At 58.2% G+C, this 27,789-nt stretch overlaps 1 protein-coding gene across 1 annotated transcript in view; it reads left to right on the top strand.

Moving 5' to 3' along the window:
* The first annotated feature begins 1,712 nt into the window (after window positions 1-1,712).
* LOC117641111 overlaps window positions 1,713-27,789 on the top strand; it is a 192,144-nt gene continuing 166,067 nt past the window's right edge. Inside the window, exons 1-3 of the mRNA XM_034378224.1 lie at window positions 1,713-2,604; window positions 13,796-14,129; window positions 22,966-23,054. Of these exons, the coding sequence (XP_034234115.1) occupies window positions 2,518-2,604; window positions 13,796-14,129; window positions 22,966-23,054 (510 nt within the window). The 5' untranslated portion in view covers window positions 1,713-2,517. The remainder of the gene's footprint in view (window positions 2,605-13,795; window positions 14,130-22,965; window positions 23,055-27,789) is intronic.

The raw sequence follows: 27,789 nt of genomic DNA, 5'->3' as shown, positions 1-27,789 counted from the left end.
AGTTTGATTCGTAAAAGAAGTTTCGTATGGATGATGAAAACGTCAAAGATTTGCGGACGACATTTTCAGGCTCCCGTTCGATGGAGACTTGGGTGCAAGGGTTCATTCCGTTGGGAGGAAATAATATTGGCCGTTCTCCGTTCGCTCCATGGCCACCGCACTGCCCGGGGTGCCTGTCGCATTACGGATGATCATTCTGTCACCGTGTGTCTGTCGCACTCATACAGCGTCCCGTCTCGTAGGGCTGTAAGAGAGACAGAGTGGTGAACCGATGCTTGGCCCGGTGACGACGGTCTTCGCTTTCACCGACACAAAAGCAATGTCGGTGGTAGTCAGTGGAGTCCCTGTTTTTCCGTTACGTATTCAGACCGTTTGTGTCCAGGCGCCCTTCACAAGGAAAGAAGAAGAGAAGGACGAGACCGGCGAGCAGCGGTTCTCGAGGGTCTGCGGGGCGTCTGCGAGCAAACACCTTCGCCATCCGGAGGCCCCCGTCCGGAGGGTCGAGGTAATGCCCGTCCTCGCCCTCCTCGAGAGCGAGAGTGGAGTAAACATTGCTCTAATTAAGCGGGCCGAGCGGCTCGACCGCCAGCGACCTCTGGCGGCCGCGCTGCAACCCCTGGCTGATCAAGAACCTACCCCCACGGCCACGCCCGGCCACGCCAACCCCCAGCGCGCAGTCTCCCTTCTCTCTCTCTCTCTTCTCCGCTTTGCTCCGCTCCCCTCCACACTTGTCCTTCACCTCTCTGCACTCACATCACTCACACACACGTCAGACCGGTGTACTGTGTGCGTGTGAAGGTGCGCCCCCACCCCCACCCCCTTCTCGCTCTCTCCTTCTCTTCCCCGTCCGCCTCCCTGTGCCGGCGGCTCGCCCCGTCTCTCTCGCACCCACGGCCGGGGCGGCCGGCTCCACGTTTACGATTGGGGGAACGTCCGTCCGTCCGTTCTTCGGTATAAAGAGAGGCAAAGTGTCCCTAAAACTTTTACAATCGCCATGGTTGATGGCGTATCTTCCAATGCACGGAGCCCATAACCTAAGATGTACCGCGCGCTGCGCCGGCCCGGCCGCCCAGCCCGGCCACGGCACAGCTCCACCCGCCGGCAAGGACCGCCCCTTCCACGTGTGCGCCTTGCAGCCGGGCCTCGCAGCCACTCGTTTCCTTGCCGCCGTCCTCGTTAGACGTCAAAACTCGCGCGCAGACGTCGACGCCGACGTCACCGCCGCGCCGACGCCGCCGCCGGCCGCGCCGCGGACGCCGCGAGGACGCCGTCGACGCCGTGGGCTAGGTCGGACACGGGCAGCGCTCCGCGGGAACCACGCCAGTCGACGGGGACCTGGTGCCACTCTGTCTGCAGGGCCTAACGCTTCTTGTTGTTCTCTTCTTCTTCTTCTTCTTCTTCTTCTTCTTCTTCTTCTTCTTCTTCTTCTTCTTCTTCTTCTTCTTCTTCTTCTTCTTCTTCTTCTTCTTCTTCTTCTTTCCGCAGCTTGTTGCTCTACCTCGCGGGCCCCGCCACCCACATCCCCGTCGGCCGCTCACTCCATTGTGTGCAGTGCATCCCGCTTCTTCCTCTCCAGCTGTCATCGCCGAGGTGCAGCGCCCCGCGGCTGGCGAGGCTTGGCGGTGGCCGTCTTCACCTCGGCGGGGCGCGGCGGCGCGGGGCTCTAGGCTGCCCCCTCCACTCCCGCCTCCCCCACCTCCTCCCCCGTCCACCCTTCTGGCCGTTCTCTCTGTCCTCCTCGTCCTCCTTCGCGCGGCGCGGCCGCTCCCCCTCTACTTCCCGTCGTCATTCGGTAGTTATTCTTTTATAGCGAAAACCGAGGCGGTTCCCTTCTGCTTCGCAAGTCAGTCAAAGTAAGTTTTCCCCCGTTGCTCATGAGTGTGACATCGCGGGGAGTGAGGGAGTGCGTACCTGACCGCAGGCTGCGTCCACGTGATCCTCGTCACAGTCTCGTCAACCCCGTCGGCGTGGACGGAGCGCGCCGCGTCGGCCGCCGCCGGAAAGTCACCCCCGCGTCGTGCGTTCAGGTCTCCGCCGCGACCGCGCCGCGACCGCCCCCGTGCCGACAGTGCGTCCGCGTGAGTGCGTGTTGAGCGTGCGTGCGTGTGTGCTCGTGTGTGTTTGTGAGTGGGCTCAAGTGATTTCGTTGTGAGCTTGACTGTGCTTTGTTTTATTCTGTTGATTTGGTTGGCCTCGTAGGGAGTGCATAAGCTTAAGCTGTTGTTTACTTTTTTCTGTTGCCAATCCGCGCGTGTTGCGTTTCTCTGCAGTTTTCAAGCCAGTAGTCGCTTGGTTTTGTTTTCGTTTGCCTCTGAAGAAAGTGATAACAGTGCTTCGAATGTGTTACGTGTGTGTCTGAGTGGAAAAGTGATAGTGATACAGTGCTGCTCGCGTGATTCGTGGAGACGACAAGAGTCTCAAGCCAAGCGTGTGTGCGAGAGTGTGTGTGCGCCAGTGGCGTGCCAGTGGAGGAGACAGTGCCCCCCCGTGAGGAGTACCTGTTGATTGGAGGGGCATATGTGGCTGGCGTTCAAGACGCCTGGATGTGGCCGCCATCTTGGAAAGTGCCGCGACTGTCACCGTTCCCCGCGGGAAGCCTGCCAGGTGAGTGAGAGAGCACGAGTGCCTCAAATAAACAGCAAGACTTTGCCGCGCAGCGGCAGACAGCCGAAAAATGTTTGGTTCTTCAGAACAAAAAGTTTGTACCGCTTGTTTCTGTGGTATTTTGGGCCGAGAGGAATGTTATGTGATCTACACACGACATCCACTTCAATCTCGGCAAGTTTTCTGTGATTTGAATCGGATTTTAGACCGAAACGTGTGAGTTTGGACGCCACAGCTGCGCCGGGCTGCCCTCGCCGCCATTTGCAGGCTCGGCGTCGGCGGCGCGGCGGCGCGCCCATAGCGGTGGCCCGCTCGGTGCCAGCTCATGCACTCTCGCTTTTGCTCTTGAGAAATCGAACTCACAACCGGCTGCGGTAAAATGTTGTTCATTGCTTCAGATAGTTGTCTTTGTCTCCCTCCTGGGGGGCGGTGCCGCGGCGCGCGGTGGGCAAGACAACTCCGCCCTTGCCGCCGTGTGTGCGACAAGAAGTCGTGGCACCGTGCCAGCGCGACAACGTTCCGTGTGAACGTGTCGGCTGTGTTTATTCTCGTGACGTTTTAATCCGACGTTCCTTCAGGTTAGGTTAACTTTGTATTTCATGGTCGAAGAAAAGGTTGGCAGCACTTTGGCTCTGGCAAGTTGAATGGATTCTAAATGGGTGGTTTCTGCAACCTCGGGTTGTGTCGTTGCCCAGTTGAATACCTTTGAGTTTTGCACATACACCTAGGAGCTAGGCTATGGGTGTAGGAACAACTCGTCGTTGAATAATTTCTTTGGTAAGGCATGAAACATTTGGAGATTTGATTCTGGCCGGCAAATGTGGTTCACCCATGTCGATTGCAGTCGTTTCGCAGCTTAAATCGAGACATCATTTTTCTCTGGGTGAGAGTGTGCAAAGCACTGCTTTACATGTCCATGTCCAAACAATATTTACACATTATGATAAACGAAATCGGCATCGCTCTCTCCTCCCCACACGCCCCTGTCTGCTGCACCAGCCCGCAGTCCCCCGCCTCCGGCTCGGAGGTCAGCGCATTATCGTGATTGGCCGCCGGGATACTCGAAGGCGCAATCGAGTAATCGAAGGCGCCGCGCATCGCTGCACCGAGTGCCAGTAATGGGATGGCCCTTCCCTTCCCCTCGGAGGGGTGAGCCCGACCGCCTCTCTCAGCCAATCTGCTGCACGGTCATTTACATTCCGTCTCTGTTTTCGCTGGGCCCTGCGGCTCTGCAGCCCTGCATCCCAGTGGCCCTGCAGCCCCGCACGCGTGACGGAGCCCAAGATGGCGGCGCCGGCTTCATCAGGCCAAAGTGCTGCGCTGTATGATCAATATGACAGAGGGAACGACACACAGCGTTTATAGTCAGTCGCAGTTCCAGCGCGCGATAAAACCACCCAGGGTTGTTGTTGTTGTTCTTGTTTTCGCCCCGTGGGGTTGGCAGGGGTTGCGCGCTGCCGCCGCCATGCTGCACGACCATCACCTCACCCCTTTCACCTTCGGGTGCACTGCTGCTGCCATTTGTTTCGTACGCCGTCAAATCGATAAAAAAAAACTTTGAAAAAAGCAAACGCGAAAGAAAGACACAAAGAAAACAGGGCGAAGCTGCCACCAATTAGCGTTGTTTGATGTTGACCGCTTCGGCGGTGCAAGGGTGTTGCCCTTCACACGCTCCGCAGATCAAACATCTTTTTTCGCTAATGGCGGCAACCCGTCCCGGTGGTCTCTGGCGACAAGCCGTCCCCTCCACGGCCGGGCCGGCGACCGCCTCTTCGGCGACTCTGTGTATAAAGTTGATTATGCAAAGCCCCTCGAAATCATATCTGTCCGCGTGAGAACGTTTACATGAAACTTTGTTGCCGCGTCGCCATGTTGGCGGTCTGAGTCTGGCTGCGACTCGCAGGGAGGGTTTCTCGGAATAAAGTCTGCGGCCGCTTGATTACCCTGACGCCGACCGCGCGACATTTTCGCCGTTTCTTTTTTTTTTTCCCTGATCGCCTTTTTTTCTTCAGTTTCTAAACGAAGCTGTGTAGCGTTTCGCACAGTGCCGTGCCCCAACATGTGCCGGACACGGCGATTCACGCGGGAGCGGCGAGCGGCCCGTTTACAACGCGATTGGAGGCTGGTCGTGGGGGCGGCCGTTCCGGGCCGTTCTCTGCCGTTCTCGGAAAGCTGGCCGTCTGCCACACTGCAGTGCTGGAAAGTAGGTCAAGCGGCAAGGGAAACGATATGCACGGCCGGCCCTCTAGCTCCCTTGGCCCGTCGGGAAGACGAGCAAAAAAAAAAGGATGGATTCCATGCAGTGTAGGGAGAAAGTGCGGCCCCGCTATTACCATACAGGGTGGAGCCCTCCACACAATCAAGCCAAAGGGTGGCCCCGTGTTTGGACTGGTGCACTGTACACACCGTATACAAATGAGGGGAAGGGTCATCTGCCTTTGGCCACGCCGCGCGGGTGGCTTTGCTTTCCGGGTACGCTCCGAATTTCTCCGCGTCTCGGAATGCCGAGGTGCTGTCTCCACATGCATCCGCGTGTTGGACGCCGCGGGGTGCATCTGACTGCCGCTCTCGGCCTTTTCTTATATTGATCCCCCTGCGTGTGTGTGTGTGTGTGTGTGTTCGTGTGTGAGACGCCTCGAGTAATCTGCCTTGTTAGTTCCCAAGGCTCGCGGGGCCCGCGCTGTCGAGCGCCGTGTTATCTTGACAGGTAAATGTGCTCCCCGGCAAACGAGGACTAACAGCTTGTGGCACTCGCAGATAAAGGGGTTCGGGCTGCAGCCGTGCAAAGCAGTGGTAGTACACAATGTTGCTGATATTAAAATACCCTCCCGGCCGCGCCGCGCCGCCCCGCGGCCTCGGCGCCACACACTGCGCCTAGCGCGGCGGTGAGGGCACTGGCAGTGCACTGGCAGCGAAGCCGCCGGCGTCCCCGAGATCATTGGCTAGATGTGGCTCGACCAGCAAAAAGCAGCGAAAATAAAAATGCAGTCGGTTTCCGCTGGGGACCCACTCGGCCAGTCCGCGGCTCCGCGCTGCAGAATGTCACCCCCACGCGGCTCGAGCTCCACCCTCCACCCCTTCTCCACCCCTTCGCTACACCCCTTCGCTACACCCCTTGTTACGATCCCAGGCACTGGCACTTGAGTGCTCAACGAGGGCATTACAACCAAAATGTTGCAACGGTAATCCCCCCGCCGCCCCCCACCCCCCGGCCCGGTGCTCCGTCTCCCTCTGGCGTCCTCGCGGGACGGAGAGGGAGCACATCTCGGGGTCTCCCTCAAAAACAAATCTCGGCAGTCGCCATGACGACGACACGCCGGAAGGAGGGCGTCGCCTCCGGCAGGGGCGCCGTCGCGGAGGTGCCGAGGACCGCGTCGACGCCGCGCCACCCCTCGCGACCCCGTTCGAACCCGCGAGCAGCGCGCGCTTTGGCCACGCCACGCCGCGCTCGGCCGTCCGCGGCCGAAAGACAGTGCGACAGAGAGAGGTGTGGCTGCCCCGGCGGGCGAGCGAGCGAGTCAGTCGTCGAGCGCTCCAGGCTGAGGAAGGACCTGCCGTGCCGTGCCACTCTCCTGGCCGCCCGGCCGGCCAGGTGAGCGGCCAGGCTTCGTGCTTCTGTGCGTGCAGTGTGTCCACAAACCCAGCGCCGATGCAGCCTGCATAGTATCGAGGATGCCTGGCAGGTCGGTACGCACACCAACCCCAGGCCCCACCTTGTTCCAACAAGCAGGTTGTGTCCTTCGGGCCGGTGTACATCAGTCGGTCTTCCTCTCGGTGGATTCGCAGCCCTGCTGAGCCAGCCACCGTAACCAAGGGTTCTCTCGCCGTGCGGACTTGTGCCTGTGCCGCTCTGGTGACGTCACAGGCTTCGCAGCAAGCTGCGCCGCCCTTTGAAGTGCCCGTGCTAGGCCCAGCCGGCTGGTTTCGGCACGCTGTCTCTCTCGCACTCATGGCGCGTCGGTCAAGGGTGCGAGAGAGACAGCCCACAGGTGGGGGCGTTTCCTGTTTCTAATCCCGCGGTGCTTTATTGCCGGGACTAATTTTCCCCGCAGTGCTGCCAACCTAGTCCTGCTTTTGTTTTCGGCTCCCAGCTCTGCTGCGTTGGAGTCGGGCCGTCAGGTGGAGTCTGGCGCGAGGCAGCGACGCACAAGGCCGGTGGTCCTACGCCCTCCGACAGTTGGCGAGCCTGAATAAGGAATTGGCGTGCAGGAGTTGGTAAGGCCGAGGTAGGAAGGGAAAGGGCGGAAACAAGGGCCTCGCCTTCCCTCGCCTGTCAGTGCGAGTGGTGGGGAAAGGTGACGTCGCCAGCGTGCTAATTGACGTCATTTTCTTCAAAACCGCGTTTGATCTTAGGTTTGCCACGGGAGTTTTGTAGTGTACGCATCCAACACCTTCCAGGCAATTTGTCCCCCAGATCTGTGTTGTGTATCATCCAGTTTCTGTGCACCGGCTGTTGCCTCTGTGATTTGCATAATCCCATTGACCCCTCTGCAAAGGGTTGCCCAGGCCTCCTGTTTGCGTCGTGCTGCCCCTTTCTGCGAGGGAAAAGGGAAAGTAGCTACCCAGTCACTGCTGCGTTGGCTCGTCCCTGGCCATATAACGCCCGGAGTGCCACACGGCCCCAGGGTGCGTGCGAGACCGTCGCGGCCATCTCGCTCCCACGCACGGCGCTGCCGGGCCCTGGGCGGCCCTGAGCGGCGCGGGGGCGTCCGGACGCGGTCCGCCAGGGGTTCCAATTCCGCGAAGGCGATGCCATCTCAGCTCCAGCCTCAGGAGGAGACACACAGCTCCACCTTATGTGCCCTGGGGGGCCCCAGGCCGGGCGTGGCGCGACGTTCGCCGCCGCGCCGCTAGGGGCGCTAGCGTCGTTCCACCGCCTTGTTCTTGCCAACCGCCGCGGCGCGCACTCACCGCCTGCTACCCGCCGCCGTTGCACGCCGCGGCACGCCGCGTCCGGTGCCTCCGCCCTCTGATAGCAAGCCGAATCTCGATCCAGCGCGCGGCCGCCACGTCCAACCGGTAAGGCTCGTCTCCCGCGACCGCTGCCCGGGGCTGTCCGTCACCCGGCCTAACCTCAACTCAAGCACGTTTGCTGGCATTTCATGTTTTCACTTTTGTTTCACCTGCTGCAAACAGTCGATCATAAACAAATCAGTCGCATCGATCGGTGTTGCTCCCATGGACTTCCCTCCCAGGGCGGTAAAGACGGACTAATTGTTTGACAGCCGACCGGAGCGGTCCCTTTTTTTTGCGGTGTACCCGTGGCCTTGCCGGCGGGACTGAGGCGGGGCCTCGCCGGTACTCATGTGCATCCTGAACACGCGTGGAGTTGGCATCACTGACCAGCCAGACGGCTTGGCTGCACGGCGCTGCCTGCGCTGCTGCGCTGCGTGTCTCTGGCCGTAACCGCCTCGCCGGCCGGCGGACTTGCGTGGCTTCACTGCCTCACTGCATTATTATCTGATGCTGCCGAGCGGCAGTGGCCCCTCGCCCTCGCTGCCGGTCTTTTGTCAGTCGCGAATGCGGTGACAAATTTTTTGAGAGGCGGCGTGCAGTGAGAAAAAGAATCTTGTTTCGGACAAACCCGCCGCCCTGTTTTTTGATTTTTCTTTTCGAAACTCCGGAGAATGTTGAGCCGTGCCGAGTCGCCATGGCAGCGCGCTCCGGCCGCAAAATGAGCAATAAATACACGTGCTGCGCCGCTGGCGCGGCTTATCCAACCGGACGGCGGCGCGGTCGCGGCGTCGCGTAAAAGATTGGCCTCCATTCTCTGATATCAAAAGACTCTTGGGCAACAGCCTTTTCAGGGAAAGCCTGCTTTGTTTGTTTATTCGCCCCGTGCGGCTCGCCGTTATAAAGTTATTTCTTCTGGAGCAACGGAAATACAATAATAATAAGGGCGATTTCACACATGAGGGCTGCCTTTGCGCGGCAGCCGGCTTGTGAAACGCAAGGCGGGCTCCTCCCCGGCGTCCTGACAGCCCTGGTCTTCATTCCGTGCCATTTGACCCACCCCCTCCCCTCGGTACCGATGCGTCTTGCGCGGCCAGGAAGGAAGCCTCGGTGGGCGTGAAAAATGCGGATGAGAAATCGCGCGGAGGGGTGGTCCAGCGAGCCACCTTTGTTGCAAGGCTACCCCCACCCGGCCGCCAACCCCCGCCACCCCCCGCCCCCACGGTCCACCGCCTCTGTAGACTCTCCCCTCGCCGAGGTGGATCGTAAAGTTGTCCTTAACACCTTCCCGTCCAATGGGGACGGCTCTCTCGGACCCACCACACTGCGCTAGCCGTGCCGCGGAGCTACTCTGCTACCCTTGCGGTCCGTATCCTTCCCCATCCTTCCCCCGGCCGACGAAAATCTGTTCCTCGCTGCAATCCATCTCGTCTGGCCGCCACGGTCAGTTTGACAGCAAGGCTCGTGGGCCGCGGCCGTGGCGGCGGAGCGCGCGTGTGTGTCTGTGTGAGTGTTTGAGTGACAACCGCCCCTGGTGGCAGTTGTTTGTGTGCGTGAGTGTGAGTGTGTCTGTGGGCACGGCCAGTGCGTGTGTTCCAGTGAAGCCTCATGCTATCAGTGTGTGTGACGGGTACGTACTGCTTCCTCCTTTATCGGGTATCGGCCCCGGCCTAAGCGGTTGGCTTCTTACTGGATGTTTTTCTTTTTACAATACGCCGAACCGCGATATCTCAATAGTTGCCTCCCTGGTGTGTTTCTTTGCACCGCTTTCTGCTTATTTAATCTGTAATGTTGGTATGAAAAATTGCCCGCGCCCGTGGGCGATGTCATACTGCTTCTCAGTTTCTCATCCTTGCCGCACCGACCGGTTCTGCTAATGAGAGGGATGAGGGATGTGGTGGGTTGACGAGCGGCAACAGGTGATTGCACCATGCAAAAGAATTTATTTCTGATTCAAATAATGTCACTTATTCCGGCAATTGTCAATGAATGTTTTGCTTGCCTCGATGTTCCGGCCTGCGTTCTGAAATGTCAAGGTTTAGATTTTACCGCGCTCACTTGCGTTGTTTAGTAGTTTAAGAGGTGTACGTTTTTGCATTTTTAGCATATTAACATGATCAGCAGCTGATGCTAATCATTCTTGAGCTTATTTAAATGCTGGAGGAGCTTAGGTGCAAGCTACGATTTGTTTTAATGTGGAAATGGGTTGTAAAGTCGAAATATTTGTCAAGTAAAGTATCATGTCAGAGCTTTGTGGTGTTTGACAAAACATGAAAATGCAATGTCAAAAGAAAACACACCATTAAACACACAGAGTAAATAGATCCGTCTTCTGAAGTCCTGATAAGGGTAATTCACGTGTTGCTGTCTGTGCAATATATCATCGCTCCCCTGCTTCCAAATACCGGTGACAATCCCCAGTTTTTCAACCAAACGAGGCTCAAGTCGAGGCGGCTGGCCTTCCATGGCGGCGCGTCTGCGCTGTGAGCGCGGCTGGCGACGCGGCGCTGCGCCTGGCCGACCCTGGTTGGCCGCGCGGGGTCACGTGACTGCCGCAAACATGGCGTGCTGCGCGCGCACGCTCGGCCGGCCGGCGCGGCGCTGCTGGTGGGGGCAGCGGGGAGGGGGACGTTGCCTCGCATGGCTGTCCTCGCCGGCGGGGCGGTGGCGGGGGGAGGGGGGAGGCTTCGGGTCCCGCTTCGGGTCCCGCGTCGGCTCTGCCGGAGATGGCCGAACGGGTTCGGGTGCACCCCCACTCGCTAGCGTCCTCGTCCCGCCGAAACTTTGCGAGCTGTGCGAGTGAGGGAGTGAATTGGTGCCTGCCTCGCCACAGAAAACTTATCATTGATAATGTGTTCCTGGCTCGCGATGTTTGGTTTGAATGCGCCCGGCTGCCGGCAAAAATCGAATCAAGTTTTATTTGGCGAATGTTTTATTTTGTGTCAATTCACGTGCTGGCTCTGCCTAGCGGTACTAGATTTTCAAAATTGAACCAGGAGATAGAACTGCATGAATATTGTGGGGAGGCCCAGGAGCGCTTCAGAATCAGTCCCCTGGTTGAGGAGGTGGCCTCTGCAGCAGCACCGGTGCGCCGGGCTCATTAAATCGGAGGGAGTTCGGCCGTCTTCCGCTAGGTGGCGCGCGCGCTGGCCGGGGGCGGCAGACAGACAGACGGGCACTCTGCTGCTGCTACTACCGCGTCAGTCCCCACCGCGCCTTAGCTGAGGTTGCTGAGGCAGGAGCGGCCCACTGCGAGTGTCAGTGGCGCGCTCTGTCGGCAGCCGCCAGAAACGCGTCGTCGGCCCCGGGTCCGGCTCTTGTTTTTTCTTGGTGTTGTTGGTTCGGAGGCTGCGAGGCGGTGGCGGCGGCCGGGGTGGCGGCAGTCATCATGTGTCCTGAGTGTTTGGCTGTCGCCCTGCAGATCGCAGCAGCGTCGCGGCGTTCCAGAGATTCGGGACAGCGGCCGCTGGCCTTGGGACTGCTGAAATGGCTGATGTGTGGAGCAGAGCAAGAAGCTTCTGCTCAGAGCCACTCACTTTTCGGACTGATTCGAAACTTTGAGATTAAAACTTTTCAGTAGATTGTCACGATATTCTTCCTTCTTGCAGTGACACCTCCCGTTTTTGGCGGTGCAGAAAAAGCGTATTGGCTGCGGGAGGCGAAGGGGATGAACAGGATATGAAATGCGGCTCCGCATCAAGGGGTTATGTGTCATGTGTCGCATTTTGGCGAACATTTCTATAAAAAGGTATGAGCCGCGGTGCCGTGTGTCTCGTGGGAGGCCAGCTATTTTGTTTTATGCTCTGGGGACAATTTTTGCCCCTGCCTATCCGTCTCCTCTTCTTCTCCAGTTCCTTGTGGCAGTTTCCTCCTGCCTTGCACCCGCCCCAGGTTCCTTCTTTCAAAGTAAAAATAAAATGATCCGTCAGCGCGTGGAAGGGGTGCACGTGATTGATTTATTCATGGAATTCATCTTCTCTTGCACAACACTCGCCCACTTTCAGCTTCAGCACTCTGGCAAGTCGAGGTCTCCGCCGCTGTAATCTTCCTCTTCCATTACGCCGAACTCAAACTTACCAGCATGAATTTCTTTTTAGTTTTTCCAACCGTATCTGACCTCCCACCTGCCTGCATGCACGCCCACCCGTCTTGTTTTGCCACGACAACAAACATTGTTTTTTTTCGTCTGCCGGGTCGCAATTTGCTTCCCCTCTCCCGACGAGGGCTACCACGGGGTGACGTGCCCGACGTCGCCGCCGGCGCCCCATGTGTCGTCTCCCGCTGACCGACGCCCCCGCGACGCCCTGCCATGACATTGCACGCTCGGAGGGCGATTGCTACAAGGGGTGAGGGTGGACGCGCACACTCACACACCCACACACACACACAGCTTTTACGCCGTATTGTGTTTGCATGGCGTCGGCGCGCACCTGCCCGCTTCGCCGGGGCGGGGCGGGGCGGGGAGGTGAGAGAGGCAGGTGAAGGGTTGAAGGGGTCACGGGCGCGCGGCGGCGCGGTCCGCGGGGGGCGGGCTGACTTTGGGAGGAGCCACCTGGACACTCATCCCTACCCTGACACCCCACCCCTGCGGCTTAGCGTAAGCGCCGTTTTGTTGAGCCATAACGCGGGGGATATACGGCGCCGGAGCCTATACCGAGAACGCATCCAAAGTTGTGAGTTTTCCTATTTTACGATTTAGCATCCTATGAGAGGTTTCAAGGCACGCACACACGCGCGCGCCGCGTGTGTTTTTGCGGGGCGCGTGTGTTGTGTGCGGTTTTAAGGTATAAATTTGAGTACCCGGGGCGTGGAAGGGAGAGGCGGCCGCGGTCGCCGCGGTGGGGTGCGCGATAGAAGAGGATACGACATACAAATTGCGGGGGCGGAACGGAAAGCGAACGACCAGGAGCGCGTATAGCGGGCCGTATAGCGGTGGAGGCCCTGTGGGGTAGAGGGCAGCAGGCGAACGCGGCGAGGAGAAGATGTACTCCACATACATAGATAGACACACGGCCTTCCCCGCAGAACCATCACCATCCGCGGCGGGTACAGACGGCCACCCCGACGCCCGTCCGGACGCCAGTCCGCAGCCGGCGCCGTCCTCGTCCTACCGCGGCCGCGAGCTCCCGGCCGCGCCGCGCTCGGCGGCCGCGCCATTTTGACAGCGACTGTACCGCTCGACACTCTGCGTCTCGCTGTCGTCGTCGTCGGCGTCCTCGGGTAAGTCCGCGCGTCGCCGTGCTCGCGACTGACTCTGGTGGTCTGCGCGCGGCATGCTGGGGCATTATCCACGTGACCGCGGGGACGCCGGGGACGGCCTTGGTGGTGGGGGCGAGGGGCGGCTAAATGAAGGGCTGCGTGCGTGGGGCCGGCCAGCCCGCCGCCTGCATTAGCCGCCTGGAGCGCCTCGGACGCAGCCCGCGGAGCTAATGGACGATGGCAGCGCACCCAGCGGGGGCGAGGAGAAGCTCCCATCTAGTTGTTGTTTTTCTGCTGCTGCTGGTCTTGGTGTTGTTGTTGTTGTTGTTGTTGTTGTTGTTGTTGTTGTGGTAGTTGCTGCTAGGACGGCCCATTACGTCATGATGACGACTTGCGGCCTGCAAAGACTGTACTCATTTTCCCCGCCCGCTGCGTCCGGCTGCGTTTCCCCCGCAGTGTACCGAAAAGCTTACCTCTTAATATACAGCCGGGCAGGCCGAATTAAGCAGCGTCGTTACGGTGAACCTGTTGCAAGGATAATCGCTCGGCCGGTGTCTGCTCGTTTGTCGTGTCGCCCTGCCCGACCTCGCACCGTGCTGACAGAGTACCTGTCTTCGTTAATCAATGAATCGTTGCGTCCCGTACTTGGCGTGTCTCCGTCCGATCAGGGACCGACGCTCGGGTTTGGAGACGTTCCAGCAGGCTGCCAGGGACAACAAAAAGGGCAAAAAAGGAGTGCAAGAAGTGTGCCAAATGAAATAAGCATTTCTCTTCGCCGTGGAATGCCACCAATTTTATTTCGACCTGCGTGCTGACATTTCTCGCTTCCCACACAAGCCGTGAAACCGGATAGGCGTGACATGGCCTTGAACTCGGCTGGACGTTTTGCATGGGAATGTTGGCTCCATTAGGCCATGTTGACTCGGGCCCTGTCAAGTGTCGGGCCTGTGACATGACGGCCCCCCTCCCCTCCCTAACGTTCCTCTTCCAGTGCCTCACTCTTATTCACCCGTATTTCTCGTTTTTGGTTCTGTTGCAGGTTGAACAAGCTTTCACCGCGGTCGGTGCAGCGCCGACAGGGGGGCCTCCACGTGTTGCCCGTCACACATGTCAGCAGTCCCTCAGTCCTGGCAGTGCGGTGCAGTGCAGTGCAGGGAGGGCCCTCTCATCCAAAGTACCCGGTCGAAACGCGGGTGCCGCGGGTACCGCCGCGCGTGTCGCTACACGCGTGTCCGTCGCGTTCGCGTGTGTGCGTGTGTCCGTGCCCTCGGTGCGCCGGAAGAGGCCGCCGATTGTGGATTCCGGGGATGTGCTTCCGGCCAGAACGCGCCGTGTTCAAGAGGCGGCCTGGAGACTCCAGCCCTGCAACACAAGTGAGTACATTCTTATCAGATTATCTGTGGCAACTGTTCCTCGTTTCATTTTTTTGGGCGGGTGATTTGAAATTTATCTTGTTGATAACAAGAGAAGAACAGAATAATTTTTCTTAAAAATGCGCACGGAGTTTTTTTGTGAGTGGAAGCGGCATGCGATTTGCGCTTACATTGAACGGAGCTGCCTCCATGCGACGCGGGAGCTCAGCCGGGCGGGCCGGGCGGTGCCTGGTCGGTCGGGCCGGCCACGCCAGAGCCTCTCTGCGTCACGCGCCATCTTGAGGACGCAGCCAACCAGCGGCACGGACAATGCCCGTGCGGCAAAAACTAGTCTCTCACTCTTACTTGCACTTTCGGTTTCGATGGTGCATTGTCACGCACGCCGCGCCGCCCTGCACACACAAAAACGGGGGACAGTGAAAGCGACAGTGGGCCGAGATTCGAACCGCGATCCGCGCATCACAACCTGGTTTTAATTTCCACTTACCACAGTAGTCGCGGACTGGTTTTTCGTACCAGGGAACCCACGTGGAGGCAGCTGCGCATCCTCAGCCACGCCGTGGTCTGATCTGAAACCGAAGAAAAGCTCCGAATAGAATTGTCACTGAAATTAGAAGCGGCGCCGTGCCTTAAAAATAGTCCGCGCCTTCCTCCACGCCGTCTTTAAAAACCCCGGTTGTTTTCTCTCGTATTTTTTCTTTCTTGTAAACCTTGGGCTGTACTATTTGCTGCCTTGCCGGGCGTAGGCCCCACCCCCGCTTATTTCACGTTCGTGCCGACCAGGCGTCATGCACCCCTAATCCCCCTCTCGGCTGCGTTCGTGTTGCATCTAACACACACGACACCCACGCACACGCGCACACACACACACACACACGCACTCACACACATACAAACTCACTCACATACTCTCGCCATAGCCTTTCCCTCTGGTCTTCGCGGGTGGTGGCCGACGTGCTGTCGCTGCCCGGGACTTTGGCCAAATATTTGACTCCTGCGTCTAATCCAACCCGCTATTTCTAGAAGTCCGCCCGCGCGCCCCGTCGCCCCGCCCTCTCCTCCTCTGTCTCTCCTTGCTCGTCCTATTTACTTGTCGGACGAGGTTGACCCCATGTGTGTCTTCTGAAGACTGATTCCGAGGAGCGGTCTCGCTCTCTGTCGTCTCTCTCAGCCCTGTAGGGAACGCTAGGAGTGCAAGAGAGACAGACGGGCCGTCCTGGTGGTTGAACCGTGATTGCAACGGAATGATTTGCAAGTGGCGGACCGAGTTGTCGGCCGGGACTACTTCCCCTCGTTTGTCGGTACTTGGCGAACAATCTCAGAGCACCACACTGGTCATGCGTGGACCGAAATTGTCAACGCAATGACGCAATGGGGACCGCAAAGGGAACAGAAAGAAGGAAAAGAAAACAAGAAAACGACGTTAATGAGGCCCACTGCTGCGTGCAGAGCCAATGGCCAGCACTGATTGAGTTATAACTAACGCCCGGGAGGCCGATTGCTTTGGAAAACAAGAGCGGGGGATTGTTTTGGCCGCGGCAAAGGCAAAAGGCACGTCCGCGGGCTCAGACACAACACGGCTCGCGCCGGCACGGCAAAGAGCAAGATCAATTCGACAGCTTTGTGGGCAAAATTTCGCAGTATGTTTGAACCACTTTTTAGAAACAGAACTTTGTTGACTTTTTATTTATTTTCGTAAATGAGTCGAATCCGGATTATTTTGGTTCTTTTTCTGGGTGGACCGCCATGTTGCCGCCGTGTACAAGTGGCACCAGGCAGGCGGCTGTCAAGCGGGGCCCAAGGCCTGGGGCCGAGCCTGGGGCCGAGCCAGGGGCCGTCCGGAGAGCCAGGCCATGTGGCGCGACGGGTCAAGTGGGCACTCCCCGTCGATATCAGCCTGTCTGTCTTGTCTCATCATCGGACAAGAGGCTGCGGTACACTGCGGGGGGAAAAAAAACTAAAAACGGTGACACACCGAAAAAAAAAACTCTATAAACAAAACAAAAATAAAAGAAACAAAAAAGTTAACGGTTCCGGCAGCATCCTCCGGGTAGATACCGTCATAAACTACACAGAAAAATACAACATTGAGTTTAAATTTAGCTTGTTTTCAATTTTTGTTGAGGCGCGGTATTTCTGGGCTGGATCTCTCCTCGCCGCGCGTGCCCCTCGCTTCCTGAGGGAGTGGTGCTCACTGCAGTGTGTGTACCCTTGTTCACCCCGCAGCCCTCGCTGCGCCGCCCGGCCCGTGATAAGCCGCACCCAGTCCGCCATGGCGGCGCGCTCCTTTCCATAAACAGTGATGAGGTTCGACTCACTGTAAACACAATCAAATCAGTGCGGTGCACTGGCGCTGCAACTTTGTCGGCGGCGCGGGCAATGCCTCCATATTTTCTCACGCCCCGCGCCTTATTTGGCGCCGGATTGCCGCCCTAGCCGAGGTCTTCTGCCCAACTTTTCCCTTTGTGTTTACGGGGCCCTTTTCCAGCCCTGCACAGGGCAGGGAAAGGTGGTGGGGGAGTGGCGTAAGCTCGCCGTCGAAGGGGCACAGCACCGCGAGTATATCGCCCAACTTTTCGGATGGACTCGCCTGATACACTACACTGTGACAGTGTAGGGCGCCGAGGTAAATATTGCAGGCCACCCCGTCCCCTTCCTCTCAGGACCAGGAAATGAGCCCGCTCGCCCTCCCCATCACGAGCGCGGCCGGCGCGGCCGGCACGAAGGGCGGGGGCATGGCGGTGCATACCAGCCGGCCTGTATAAATTTTGCCAAGCAGCGGGGGCAGAAACAACATCAACAAAACACCCGCCGGATTGAAATTGAAACAAAATGTCCCTGTGGCGAGACACCTTGTCGACAGCCGCCACAAACCAGCGGCTGAAAATCAATTTCCTGCTCCCGCAGAGAGCCGCGCGAAAAAGAAAGTAAAGCATTTCTGGCTTCTTTTTCTCATTCCACTGAAAGCGATACTACGGGCCATGCGAGGACGGACCGCAGAGAGAGATGGCCGGCCGCCATGTGTATTGTCGGCATGTGACCCCCGGGGAAACAAAAACTATATTCCCCGGGCACAAATGTAATACGTGGCCTCTGTTTTACTGGGCCCATATTTCTGCTGCTGCCCCCTTACCCGTAAATTCCCTCGCCCGGTGCGCGGACGGACAGCAAGCTCCAGCAGCCCACTGCGTGTGTGTGTGCGTGTGTTGTGTGTATGTGTGAGTGTGTGTGTGCGGGGGTCGCAGAAGAAGGCCTGGCCAGGGATACGCAAGTATGGCACTATACTGCAGACCATACTAACCCCCACCCCTCCTTGACCCCACCCTCCCCGTCCCCAGAGCGGCCCCCACCCCCATTAACCCCGTACCTCATTTGCGGGGAGGCCTTGGTGTTGGCCCCTCTGGAGCCGGGCGTCTAATGGTGGTCCTCCATTCAAAGGGGTGCATTTTTCACGCGCATCTGCAAAAAAACAAAACGAAGAAGAAAATCAGCGTAAATTGAATGAAGCACAGTTCATTTGGGAAAAGCTTTGCCGGTCCCTTTATTCCCTCCTTGAATTAATACCCCGCCCCTTCGGCCGACCGGCGGCCATCACCCACACGAGGCTCGTTCGAGGTAGGCAACCCGCAGCGGCTTGTGCTGGCCGGCACTGGCCGGCCGGCGGTGTGGTCCGAACTTTATGGGGCTCTGTTCTCCGGGAGCGGCGCGGCGGGGCGAGCCTGGGTCACGTGATGGATATCCCTTTCGGCGAAGTGGACGCCCCGCCCGGCCCCGCCCCCGCGCACCCCGAGTGACCTCAATGAAACAACAAAAACAACAAGCGAAACAAAAAGAAGGCAGCAAACGTCTTTGCCAGGTTCGCCCTTTCAATCAGCATCAGGGACACTGTGCGTGATGCACGCATGCCATTTCCGCCGGCACGGCGCTGATATGAAAATAAAATACGTCCGTTATTGAAAGCTCACTTATTTCCAATCTCTCGGGAGACCTGAGCGCAAGGCAAATGCAGCAGCGGCACACGCACGCACTCACGCACACATTCTCAGAGTCAGACGCACTGCTTCTCCCAGGGGGCCGATCGCCGCCATCTAAACACGGCCATCCGCCTGGAGCCCCCCCCCCCTTTTTCCCCCAGCTCTTCATCACATCTCCATCCCCGTTTTTTCCTTCCATTTGCATACTACACTGCTCGCCGCGCCATGCCAGCTGGTGACATCCCTTTCACATCTAAAACCAAATTCGGGAAGCTTGATTACGCCACGGGACGGACAGCGCTAGGGCCTTCTGGACGCTCGGATTAAAATGGAGCCCCCTCTTTCTCTCCCTCCACCCCCCTCTGCCCCCTGCAGGAGAGAGAGAGAGAGAGAGAGAGAGAGAGAGAGAGAGAGAGAGAGAGAGAGAGAGAGAGAGACGGCAACGCGGACGTGAATGGCTCCGTGTTTGGCCTTGCGAGTACGTCGAGTTGGTGGACAGCTCTAATTCCCTTTATTTTTCCTCGCCAAATCCCGCGCTTTATTCGTCCTACTTTGTTGCTGATCCGACAGCTCCCCGCCGATTCGCCAACCCGCCGCCAAGTCGCTGAACGGGAAAGGTCAACTCGCGGGGTCGAGCCACGCGCGCGAAACGCCCCAGTCGACGCCTTCCGTACTCCCTTTTAATTACCGTTTTTAATATGGAGTCCAACTTCGGGTCACACCATTCGCAAGGTTCGAGTCCTGTCGGTGCTCGCAGCCAACTCCGCGAAAGTAAGAAGAAGAAGAAGGAGGAGGACACTCGCACCGACCGGGTCTACTTGGTTTTCTTCTTACTGCCGCACAGCGGAGCAAAACTCGGCGTAGCTGGAACTCCCCGGACTTGCCGCTCCAACTTGGCTACTGCCAGCGGACTTGTTGTTTTGTGGTTGTGTGTGTGAGAGAGTGTGTCTGTGTGAGTCCGCTTTCAAGCTTTCTGCGAGATTGGTAGCAGGGGAGGGGGAGGTGCTGATACGCCCTAAGACCCTTCCGCCCAGACGTGCCCGCGGCGAGCAAAATTGTTCCCCATTTTCTTTGAGGGAAAAAAAATCTCTCAAAATTGTTTGGAATTTCCCCGCGTGAATGATATGCAGTTTTTAAAGTTTCTAGTCCGTATCTGCGCGGCCCTCCTTGCCCGCTCCGCCTCCGCCCCGCTCCCCTCGTCATGGGCTCGTGAACTTTATATATTCGTGAAGGGCAAAAGGGGAGCGGCAAAGGGGTGGCTCCGGGGGTGGGAATATTGTGTCATTTCGTGGGGTTCATTTACACACAGCCTGCTGCCTGCAGAAGGGCCCTCCCAGCGAACCCAGCCAGGGCCGCAGCCAGTGCCGGCCAGCGTGCCCCATTTCGGGGAAAAGAAACCGACCCGTGGCAGAAAGGGCGGCTGCTGGGGCGCTGGGGCCTGCACTGGCTGTCGCTGGGCGCCGCAGACTTGGCAGAAACAAACCCTCTAAAAGGAAAAAAAATTTTGTTTTTTTGTCAAATTTTTCGCTGAACGGGGATGGCGGTTAAATGCGAACCGCGACCAGTCACCTCTAAGTGGAGTTCGAGGCCGGTCCCCCTGCCGTTGGAAGTTTCGGCGCGGCCCCTCGGTGCTGCAGAAGGGCAAAAACTGGCAGCGTCCTTGCATCATGAATAGTGAGCAGGCCGGCGGGCCACCCTTCCCCGGTCCCGTTGCGGCATTCTGGCTCTCTGGGGCGCCCGGCTGCGCCCGGCATTGTCGCGCCGCTCTGGGGGATGCACTGCTTCTTATCGGGCAGGTTTGATTGTGTTCCGTGCGCGCCTTTTCAAGGCGACCCGGTCCTGTTCCTCGGAATATAACAGAACTCCAGCCGCTGCGCTGCCAGAACCGAGCTGGCAGAGTGCACACAGCGTGGAAAAAGTAAAGTTCGAAAAGGGAAGAAACAAAAATGGCGTCCTTCGGGATAAGCCCGCCGTAAAGCTAGGGCAGTACAGAGAGAGACTTTGTTCGGAAATGTTCCGGCAAGAGGGACAGCCATCCCAGCTGATGGTCAGTCAGGCTGGCCCAATCTTCTGAGCGCTTTGCTCCAAACGGCAGCCCTCCCCTGCCGGGGCCTTCAGGGCCACGGGGCCGCCGGGAGGCCACCCCCACGGACCCTCTTGGCACAGCTACCACCTTTCCCAATTTTCAACACCAGGAAAAAAAAATAACAAAAAAGTGCCTGATTCTTTTTTTTGTTCGATTTTTGATTGACGTCCCCGCCCCAGTTGGGTTTTCATTTCCTGTCGGTGGGCCCGGTCCGAAATACACCTGCACCGGTGTCGATCGGTATGGACGGACGGGTCCGCGCGAGCAACATTTTGGCGCGTTATTGCTTATGCAGAAAGCCGTAACAGGGACAATCTGCGTAAAATGTTTCGCCAAGGCTCCTTTTTAGGGGCTTCCTGCGATGACGCTTTACGCGTGGCACTTTTGGCCGGGAATATTTAATAATCTCACGGAGAGTCGCTCATTGTTTTGGGGGGGCATCCGGGAAGCGCGGCTCGCTGCCAGGTTCTGCCTGCGAGTATTCAAACCACCTGCAGGAAAATAATGCAAAGTGGCTGATTTGGGCGGGAATGCGCCCGGGGCGATGCTGAGGCCCCCATACCGAATCGGTGGACGGGCCGAGTCTCGTTCCCCCCCAAGGGGCACGCCGGCCGGGCGGCCAGGCCCTCGGCCAGGCCACCGTAAGGCCACCGCGGTGGCCGAGAGGGGAATGGTCGAGTTATGAAGATGGACACCGTTGCGCCCGTCTGTGATGGTATCAGCGGAAATGTTACACACGTGTTTCCCTGCTGCAGTCGGTATGCAAAGCCATGGAAATCGGACGCGAGGCGATCGGAGTTTTACAAAAAGCTCGCAAGCGCAACGGGTTGGAAAAGGGCAATAAATAGACCAACAGGAAATCATAATTTGTCGACGCTGCCCCGCTACAAAGTAACTCTTTTCACAGAACAGGATGAAAAATAGAAAAGTTTCAAGCCGGTAGCGTTCCTCTTTGTTTTACTGCTGCCGCGCCGCCCCGGCGGTGTGATCTCGGGCCTCCATTTGCTTATAGTTTCGTCACGTTTGGCGTCCTCCGTGCTCGCGCTGCGTCGCGCTGCGCCGGGCCGCCCGCCACCGCGGACGCGCCGGCGACTTGAAAGAGGCCGCCCGGATGGATAAAAGTCTAATTTATGTGTCGCCTGGACGGCAGCCATGCTTCTAGACGACTTGGTGCCGAGCCGCCGCCACCCCCACCCCTACAGTGTGAATACAGTGTGGCAAACCCGTCCGATATTCATAACAAAACAAGGCGGCCTCTCCGCCAAATTGATTCTGCAACCAGATTCGCGCCTGGCTGCTTTTACGGTGGCCGCCCGACGGCCCATCTGGCTGTCCTTATGATTGGCGGGGAATGACTTCATCTGGCGTCCACCTGCCGGGCCCTCTCGGGCCTCCGAGGCCTCCAGGGCCTCCAGGGCCTCCGGGGCGCGGATTTGCCGCCATCTTGGCTGTATACGCGGGGGATGCATAATTAACAAGGTGGCCGTAAGCCGCGCGGCCAGCGCACTGTCTCTCTCGCTCACGTGGGGCGTCCGGACTGGGGGCGAGAGAGACGGGGCAGAGGCCCCTGGGGCGCTAGCGGGCTGCACCGGGCAGGCCGATGACGCGGTGCTGCAGGGCGGGGTGGAGGTCTGCAGCGTCTCAATCTTTGATGGCGCTGGCCGATGGGGGCCGGCGGGGCCGACGGGGCGCTGCCGTTGTCGAGGGTGCGGATCAGCGGGGGGTAAGTGTTCGTGATTCGAAGGTCCAGTTCGACGGGCGGGGAGGGGAAGGGAGAGAGAGGGCGCGGGGGAGAAAAAGAATTTGGTGCTTTCTGCGCGAGAGCCCCACCTGGGGCCCTGCAGCACCATAAACCCACCGCGGCCCCTGCAAAACGGCGGCCCCCGCCGAAACGAGGCAAAATGTGTGCTGCTGGGCAGCGCCGGCAGCGCCACTGGCGGCCCTAGCGGCAGCGCGCAAGGTGCGCAGGTGTCCTCCGCGAAGTGTGGCCTGTAACGCGGCAGCGCGCGGCGGTGGCCGTCAAGGCCTCGGAGCAGGCCGTCAAGCAACGCCGTCCTTGTCGGGATCACCAATGCCTCTTTACTCGGTCCTCGCCGCGTGTCGCCGGCTAGCGCCGCGCTTTACGCACGCATTAGCCTGCCGGCCAGCTCTCTGCACCCTCTAAGAGCCTTTGCTCATAACCGGAGGGGCTCCTCGGCGCCATCTTGGAGCAACGCGCGCGCACACTCACGCATACACGCACTCACGGGCACCCTTTCCGTCGCCACTGCGCAGTACTAGCCCTTCCTAGCCCTGGCCGGGGCCTCCTGGGGCTGGCGGGTTGGCGCGGGGAAGGGGTTCGTATGATTATGGATCTCGGTAGCGTGCTCTGTGTGTGTGCAGTGGCCCGTGTGTGTGTGATTGGGTTCGCTGCGAACAGACTCAATAAAAGAGCCACACGGGAATGCGCGCATCAAAGCCCCTGGCCGCCTGCTGCCGCACATTCCTGCCGGTTTAGAACTTTCTTTCGGCCGTGGGTGTATCGGCAGGCCGGGGAGGAGGCCCAGTTTTGGTCGCGACTACTGCGGAAGAGGACGCAGGAGCGCCGGCGTGCCGCGGCGTGCACATGCAGGCCGTGGGCGCGGCGAGGGGCAGCCTGGCCACGTCTCAAGGTCGTAAAGAGTGGACTTCACCGAGGCGGCAATCCGCAACACTCGCGTGCGTAGGGTTGCCTACCCGGCACTTCGCAGGCGGTGTGCCTCACAAGACTCATTTGCGTTTCTTTTTTCTGTTGCAGAATTGGATATGGATACACAAACACTCCGCCGAATTTTGGATACTTCGGGCGCCCTATCATCGCCGGCTGGCTTCGCCGCCAGCGCCAAGGTGAGTGACGTCATCGTCGTCCCTTCCGCGCGGCCCCGCCCCGCCCCGCCCGGCAGGCGTCCACTCGCCCTCCCCTATCAAGGCTCCACGGGTCATAGCGCGCTGCCGGGATAACCGTCTCTCCCGAAAGTCTCGCTGGGCGCGCGGGTCTCGCTGCTCCGGGGCCGTTCCCATGTCGCACACGTGGAGCCCATTCGGGCCTGATCGAATTTCCGGGGCCCCGGCACTCGGGGTGGACGGCAGCAAGGCACCTGTGCTGCTGCCTGCCTTTTATCCCCGCACCGTTGGCGCGCCCGCCGTCGTGATGACCGGTGGCTCGGCAGTGGCGGGTACCGCGGGCCGCCCCTCCCGGCTACGCCGCTGGCCCCGCGCCCAAGCGTGGCGGCCTTTCTGCGTTTTGAGTCCCCGCTATGGGACCAACCGCGTGTGCCCGAGGCCCTCCGTGCCATTGGTGGGCACACGTCGGACTTAGCGACTCGCACCTCGCCGCCAGCTCAGCCGCCCGCGCTTCTGGCCCAGGCGCCTGATCCCCAGTTTGGCGGGCCGGTGCCTTTCTTGGTTTTATCCCCGCTTATCGGACCCTCATCCGGCCGGAGCCCTCCGTGATGGTGGGCAGCATGCGGAAGGACTCGGACCCCCCGCCGCCAACCCCCGCGCACCCCGAGGACGCCGTCGGCGTCGCCAGGCATTCCTGCAGTCATCACGGCCCCATTAGACACTCGATTCAGCCCGGAGTGCTGCAAAGTGGCGCGGAGTGCTGCTTTGAAGCCACAATGGGGCGGTTTAAAGTGCGCGAGTCGACAGACACCCCCTGCCATCTTGCACCTCCGGCGGGGTGCGTCCGCGGCGGCGCGGTGGGGTGGCGACCCGGAGGCGACCCCGGCCAGATTAACCCGCGGCCCCCCGCTGGGCGCCCGGCGCGGCCGGGGCCGGCCTTAATTAGAAGGTCGCCACACTGTTGGCGTGCTGGCCTCTGACCCAACATGGCGGCCCGTGCGATCCGCCTCCGAGTTTTGTTTGTGAGACGCGAGACCACAGTTTGTGTTTTGGGGTGGTCTGGCCGGGCTGGCCGGGCTGTGGGAGGGCGCTCGTGCAGTGCGCGCGTGGAAGATGGAGGCTGTGCGTGCGTCTGGTTTCTGTCCATGGCGGTTGGTGGCCAACACCATCAAGCAGCCCGGCCCTGGCATTGCATGGCAGCGCAAGCAGATGGGGAAAAAAATCCCAAGAGACCGAAGCCAGGAAAAGGCGGGCACCCTCTAAATGTTAATAATTATCCCGAAGCTTTCGTTCTAATCAACACTGTGTGAGCCAGAGTCGGTTCGACAGGCAGGCATTACCTCATGTCGAGAAGTTGAATGCCAGTGTTTTGACACACTGATGACTTGTGAACGAGCTTAAGCGCCATCTTGCGAAGACCACAAAAAAACCTTTTTCAAAAAGTTTAAATCTTTCAATTTAAGATGAAGATTGTTTTAAATTACTTTTGAGCAATCGCAAGGAATGAAAGGATGATTTCAAAACAATTTCTATGAGTTTTCATCGATTTTTCAAATTTCTAGCTGCTTTGACCACACAGTGGCGGCTCGCGGCCCCAGGCAAGGCAGTGATGGTTCCATTCCGCGATAGCAGCGCGCTCTGGCGGCCTCTGCGCTATCTGAGTTACGCCTAGAAACCTGCCGCGGCGTCCCAACAACAACTCTGTCGAAGCGATCGGCGTGCTCTTACCTCGATGGGCTTCCGTATTCCACCGCGACTCTGCTCCGGGGAAAGTCCTGCGGCGGTGTTCCACTCTCTGTTCGTGGTCGATGGAAAGGTCCGAATTGAAACGAACGCAGTCAGACCGCTGGCTCAAAAGGTCCAGAAAAGCCCAAATTCAACCGAACTAACGTTTCCGTTTTCGCCGCCCGCTGTCCGTCTCCACGCACTGCTTGTCCGCGCACGGCAGCATAGGAACGCCAGGAACCTCACCGGGAAGGACCTCTCAGAGCACTGAAGTCCGAGCCGGGCCATCCTGCGCGCAGACCCGCAGCCCCTTCTTGCCACTAACGGGACAACAACTCGCTTTCCGATAGAAAAAATCGGTACGGTATAATTTCCAAGAGCGGGGAAAGACAAGGAAAAAAAATTGTAACAGTACCGCAGCGAGGGCGACGCGGGGGTGGCAGAAAAAGTGTCCGTGTTTGGGCGCGGTGCAGTGCGGTGCCGTTGTTGTGTGCACTCGTTGTTTTTGCCTTTCTGCCGCCGCACCGTTGGCCGGCATGTTTTGATACGCTGTCCGCCGGTTTACGGGCCGCGTCAAACTATTTTCTTTTTTCCTCTCCAATAAAAAATTAGTTCCCGTTCTCCAGCGAGCAACGGCATGCACCACTACGCCGCCCTTTTTCTCACGATGCCGCGTCGGTTTACGATGCGTCGGTTATAGTAACCAAATAGACCAATCATAAAGCGGTTCTCGAGAAAATAAATATCTGGAGCGCGGGCCGGTTTGTAATTGTTTTCCCCGCCACCCTGCATTTTTCCTTGGAGTGGTGCGACACGAGTAGAACCCACCCCGCGACCCGCCTGGGACTGGGCGTGCGTGCGCGCCATGCATCGTGCGAGTGATGTATGGCCGCCCGTGCGTGTGTGTGAGTGCAGTGTGTGTCGGTGTGAGCTCGCGCATTCGGTTGCACCTTTGCATGTCGGAATTTAAAGCCCTAGGGAAATGCAGAATTGATTATCTGCGAGGCTTGCTTACAGTTTGCGATGCCGCACCGAGGAGACTTCAACGCACGGCGCGCCAGTTTGAAGCAGAACGTCTCCGACTTTCGTACTTTTGCTTTCCTAATCTAACAGACTTTTTTTAATTTTTCAAAATTAATAATTTTTTCTTTAAAATATTTTGACTGTACATAAGTTTGAAAAAAAATTAACAAACTCAACAGTTTGTCTTCATGCTCAAATTACTGAAGCAGCAATCTTGCTTTTTTTTTCTCTATTCCTGTTTCCTTAGGGGCTTCCCAGATGAAGCTGTCACGTTGCGTCATTTTCCCTCGACAGGTGGATGCCGCTGTCTTGTTTGTAATCATCTTGTCGGCGCCGCACCGCGTAGGCGCGGCGGACGCGACGCCGCTTTATTTGCATACGCGATGGACACTCCGTCATCCGGCTGACGATTTTACACTTCGACACCAGAGTCACGCATTCTGCGAAGTCGCACGGCTCTGCTGTACACATTGAAAAAGCAACAGATAACCCTAACCGGTTTGTTTCAAATCTTATTGGGAAAATTAGATTATCGTGGGGGGACGGAAAAAAAAGTCATGAAAATTTAAAAGAAAAAGTGAGGAGCAAAGAAATAACGAGGGTTTGAAAAATTTGTTTAATTTTTTAGTTTTAGACTGATTCAATTTGTTTTGGCTGTGGCATTCTCGCCCTTTTCCCGCTGACCGAACACGAGCGATAAATCCCCCGACACCACTGCTCCTCCGGCCAAATCTGGCAGTCAGTCTAACCCGGCCCGGAGCGTGCTTGCGCCGTATGAGCGCCACGCTCGCGTGACGGCGACGGGGCCGCTGCGGGCTGCTGCCGAATAAAGAGTGTTGTCGTCTCTCTTTCTCTCACGCGGCGTCACGTATGAGTGAGTGAGACAGAGGCACAGCCACAAAAGCGCTCGCTGGAATCAGTCTGCAGCGAGCCAACCGTGTGGCCGCCGTGGCCGTCGTGGCCGTGCGGCCGCCGTGGCCCGGCCCAATCTGGAAATGAGACTGTTCCTATGCGTCCTGAGCCAAACTGGCAGCCAAACTGGCGGCCAAACTGGCAGCCACACTGGCGGGACAGCCACACTGGCCTCCCCTTCGGCTGGCCGCGCGGCCGAGTTGGCAGGGGGCCGTCCGTAAAGCGGCATGAATTATGGAACGAGGAAAACGGTCTTCCTCCGAGTCCCTTATTAGCCTGCTCGGACGCAACTTTTTGTTTTCTGGCGTGCTTGCTTGCTTGCTTTGGTTGGACTCCAGTTTTAATTTTTTTGGCAGTGATTTTTAAAAATTTTGAATAAAGGTCCTACTCCTGTATTTTTGTTAGAACTTTTAAAAACTTTTTATCGTGGAACGTTGCTGACTCTAGCTGGTTGTTTTGGACTCTGAGGCTCCAGCCGCAGACCGCAGCCACCACACTCGAGGATCTGGAGAGTGGAAGGATGTTAGCCAGGATTGGTGCGGTCTTGTGGGATGGACTTCGTCTGTGTACTCTGTGCTCGGCTTGTGTATGTTTGGCTGAGGGCTCAGACAGCCAATGCCTGCGTAGGGTAGGGCTGCGGCGGGATTTGTTTTAGAGGAGCGCGCACGGTTTTCATCTCGGCACAACTCATACCACAAATTATTTCTTCCCCAGAGCGCTTGGATTTAAGTAGACATTTTCTTCAGGGTGCCTTTTTATTCCCCTTGATGCTCGATCATTGATGAGCCCACATACACATGTAGCAGAGCGACATTGAATACGACACGGTGTGCCCGCACACGCACACACACACACGCATGCACGCCACACGGACACGAGCTGTTGCCGCGGCAGATGTGTAGGTGCAATGGCGGTGCAGGTGTGGCTCGGCGCGTGCGCTCGTTTAGCGCCTGCAAGCGGCGAGGCACTTACCCCGTTTGAGGTGAATCGATGTTTAAACTAACGCGGAGGCACATTTAAATTAGTTTACCCTTCCATGCTTAAGTCAATATTAAACTCAAGAATTTTACTTGCGTGT

The sequence above is a fragment of the Thrips palmi genome, unplaced genomic scaffold, assembly GCF_012932325.1.
Source record: "Thrips palmi isolate BJ-2018 unplaced genomic scaffold, TpBJ-2018v1 HiC_scaffold_15, whole genome shotgun sequence".
Classification (NCBI taxonomy): Eukaryota; Metazoa; Arthropoda; class Insecta; order Thysanoptera; family Thripidae; genus Thrips; species Thrips palmi.
The sequence above is the reverse complement of the archived record's forward strand: the minus strand, read 5'-3'. Positions and strand labels throughout refer to the sequence as shown.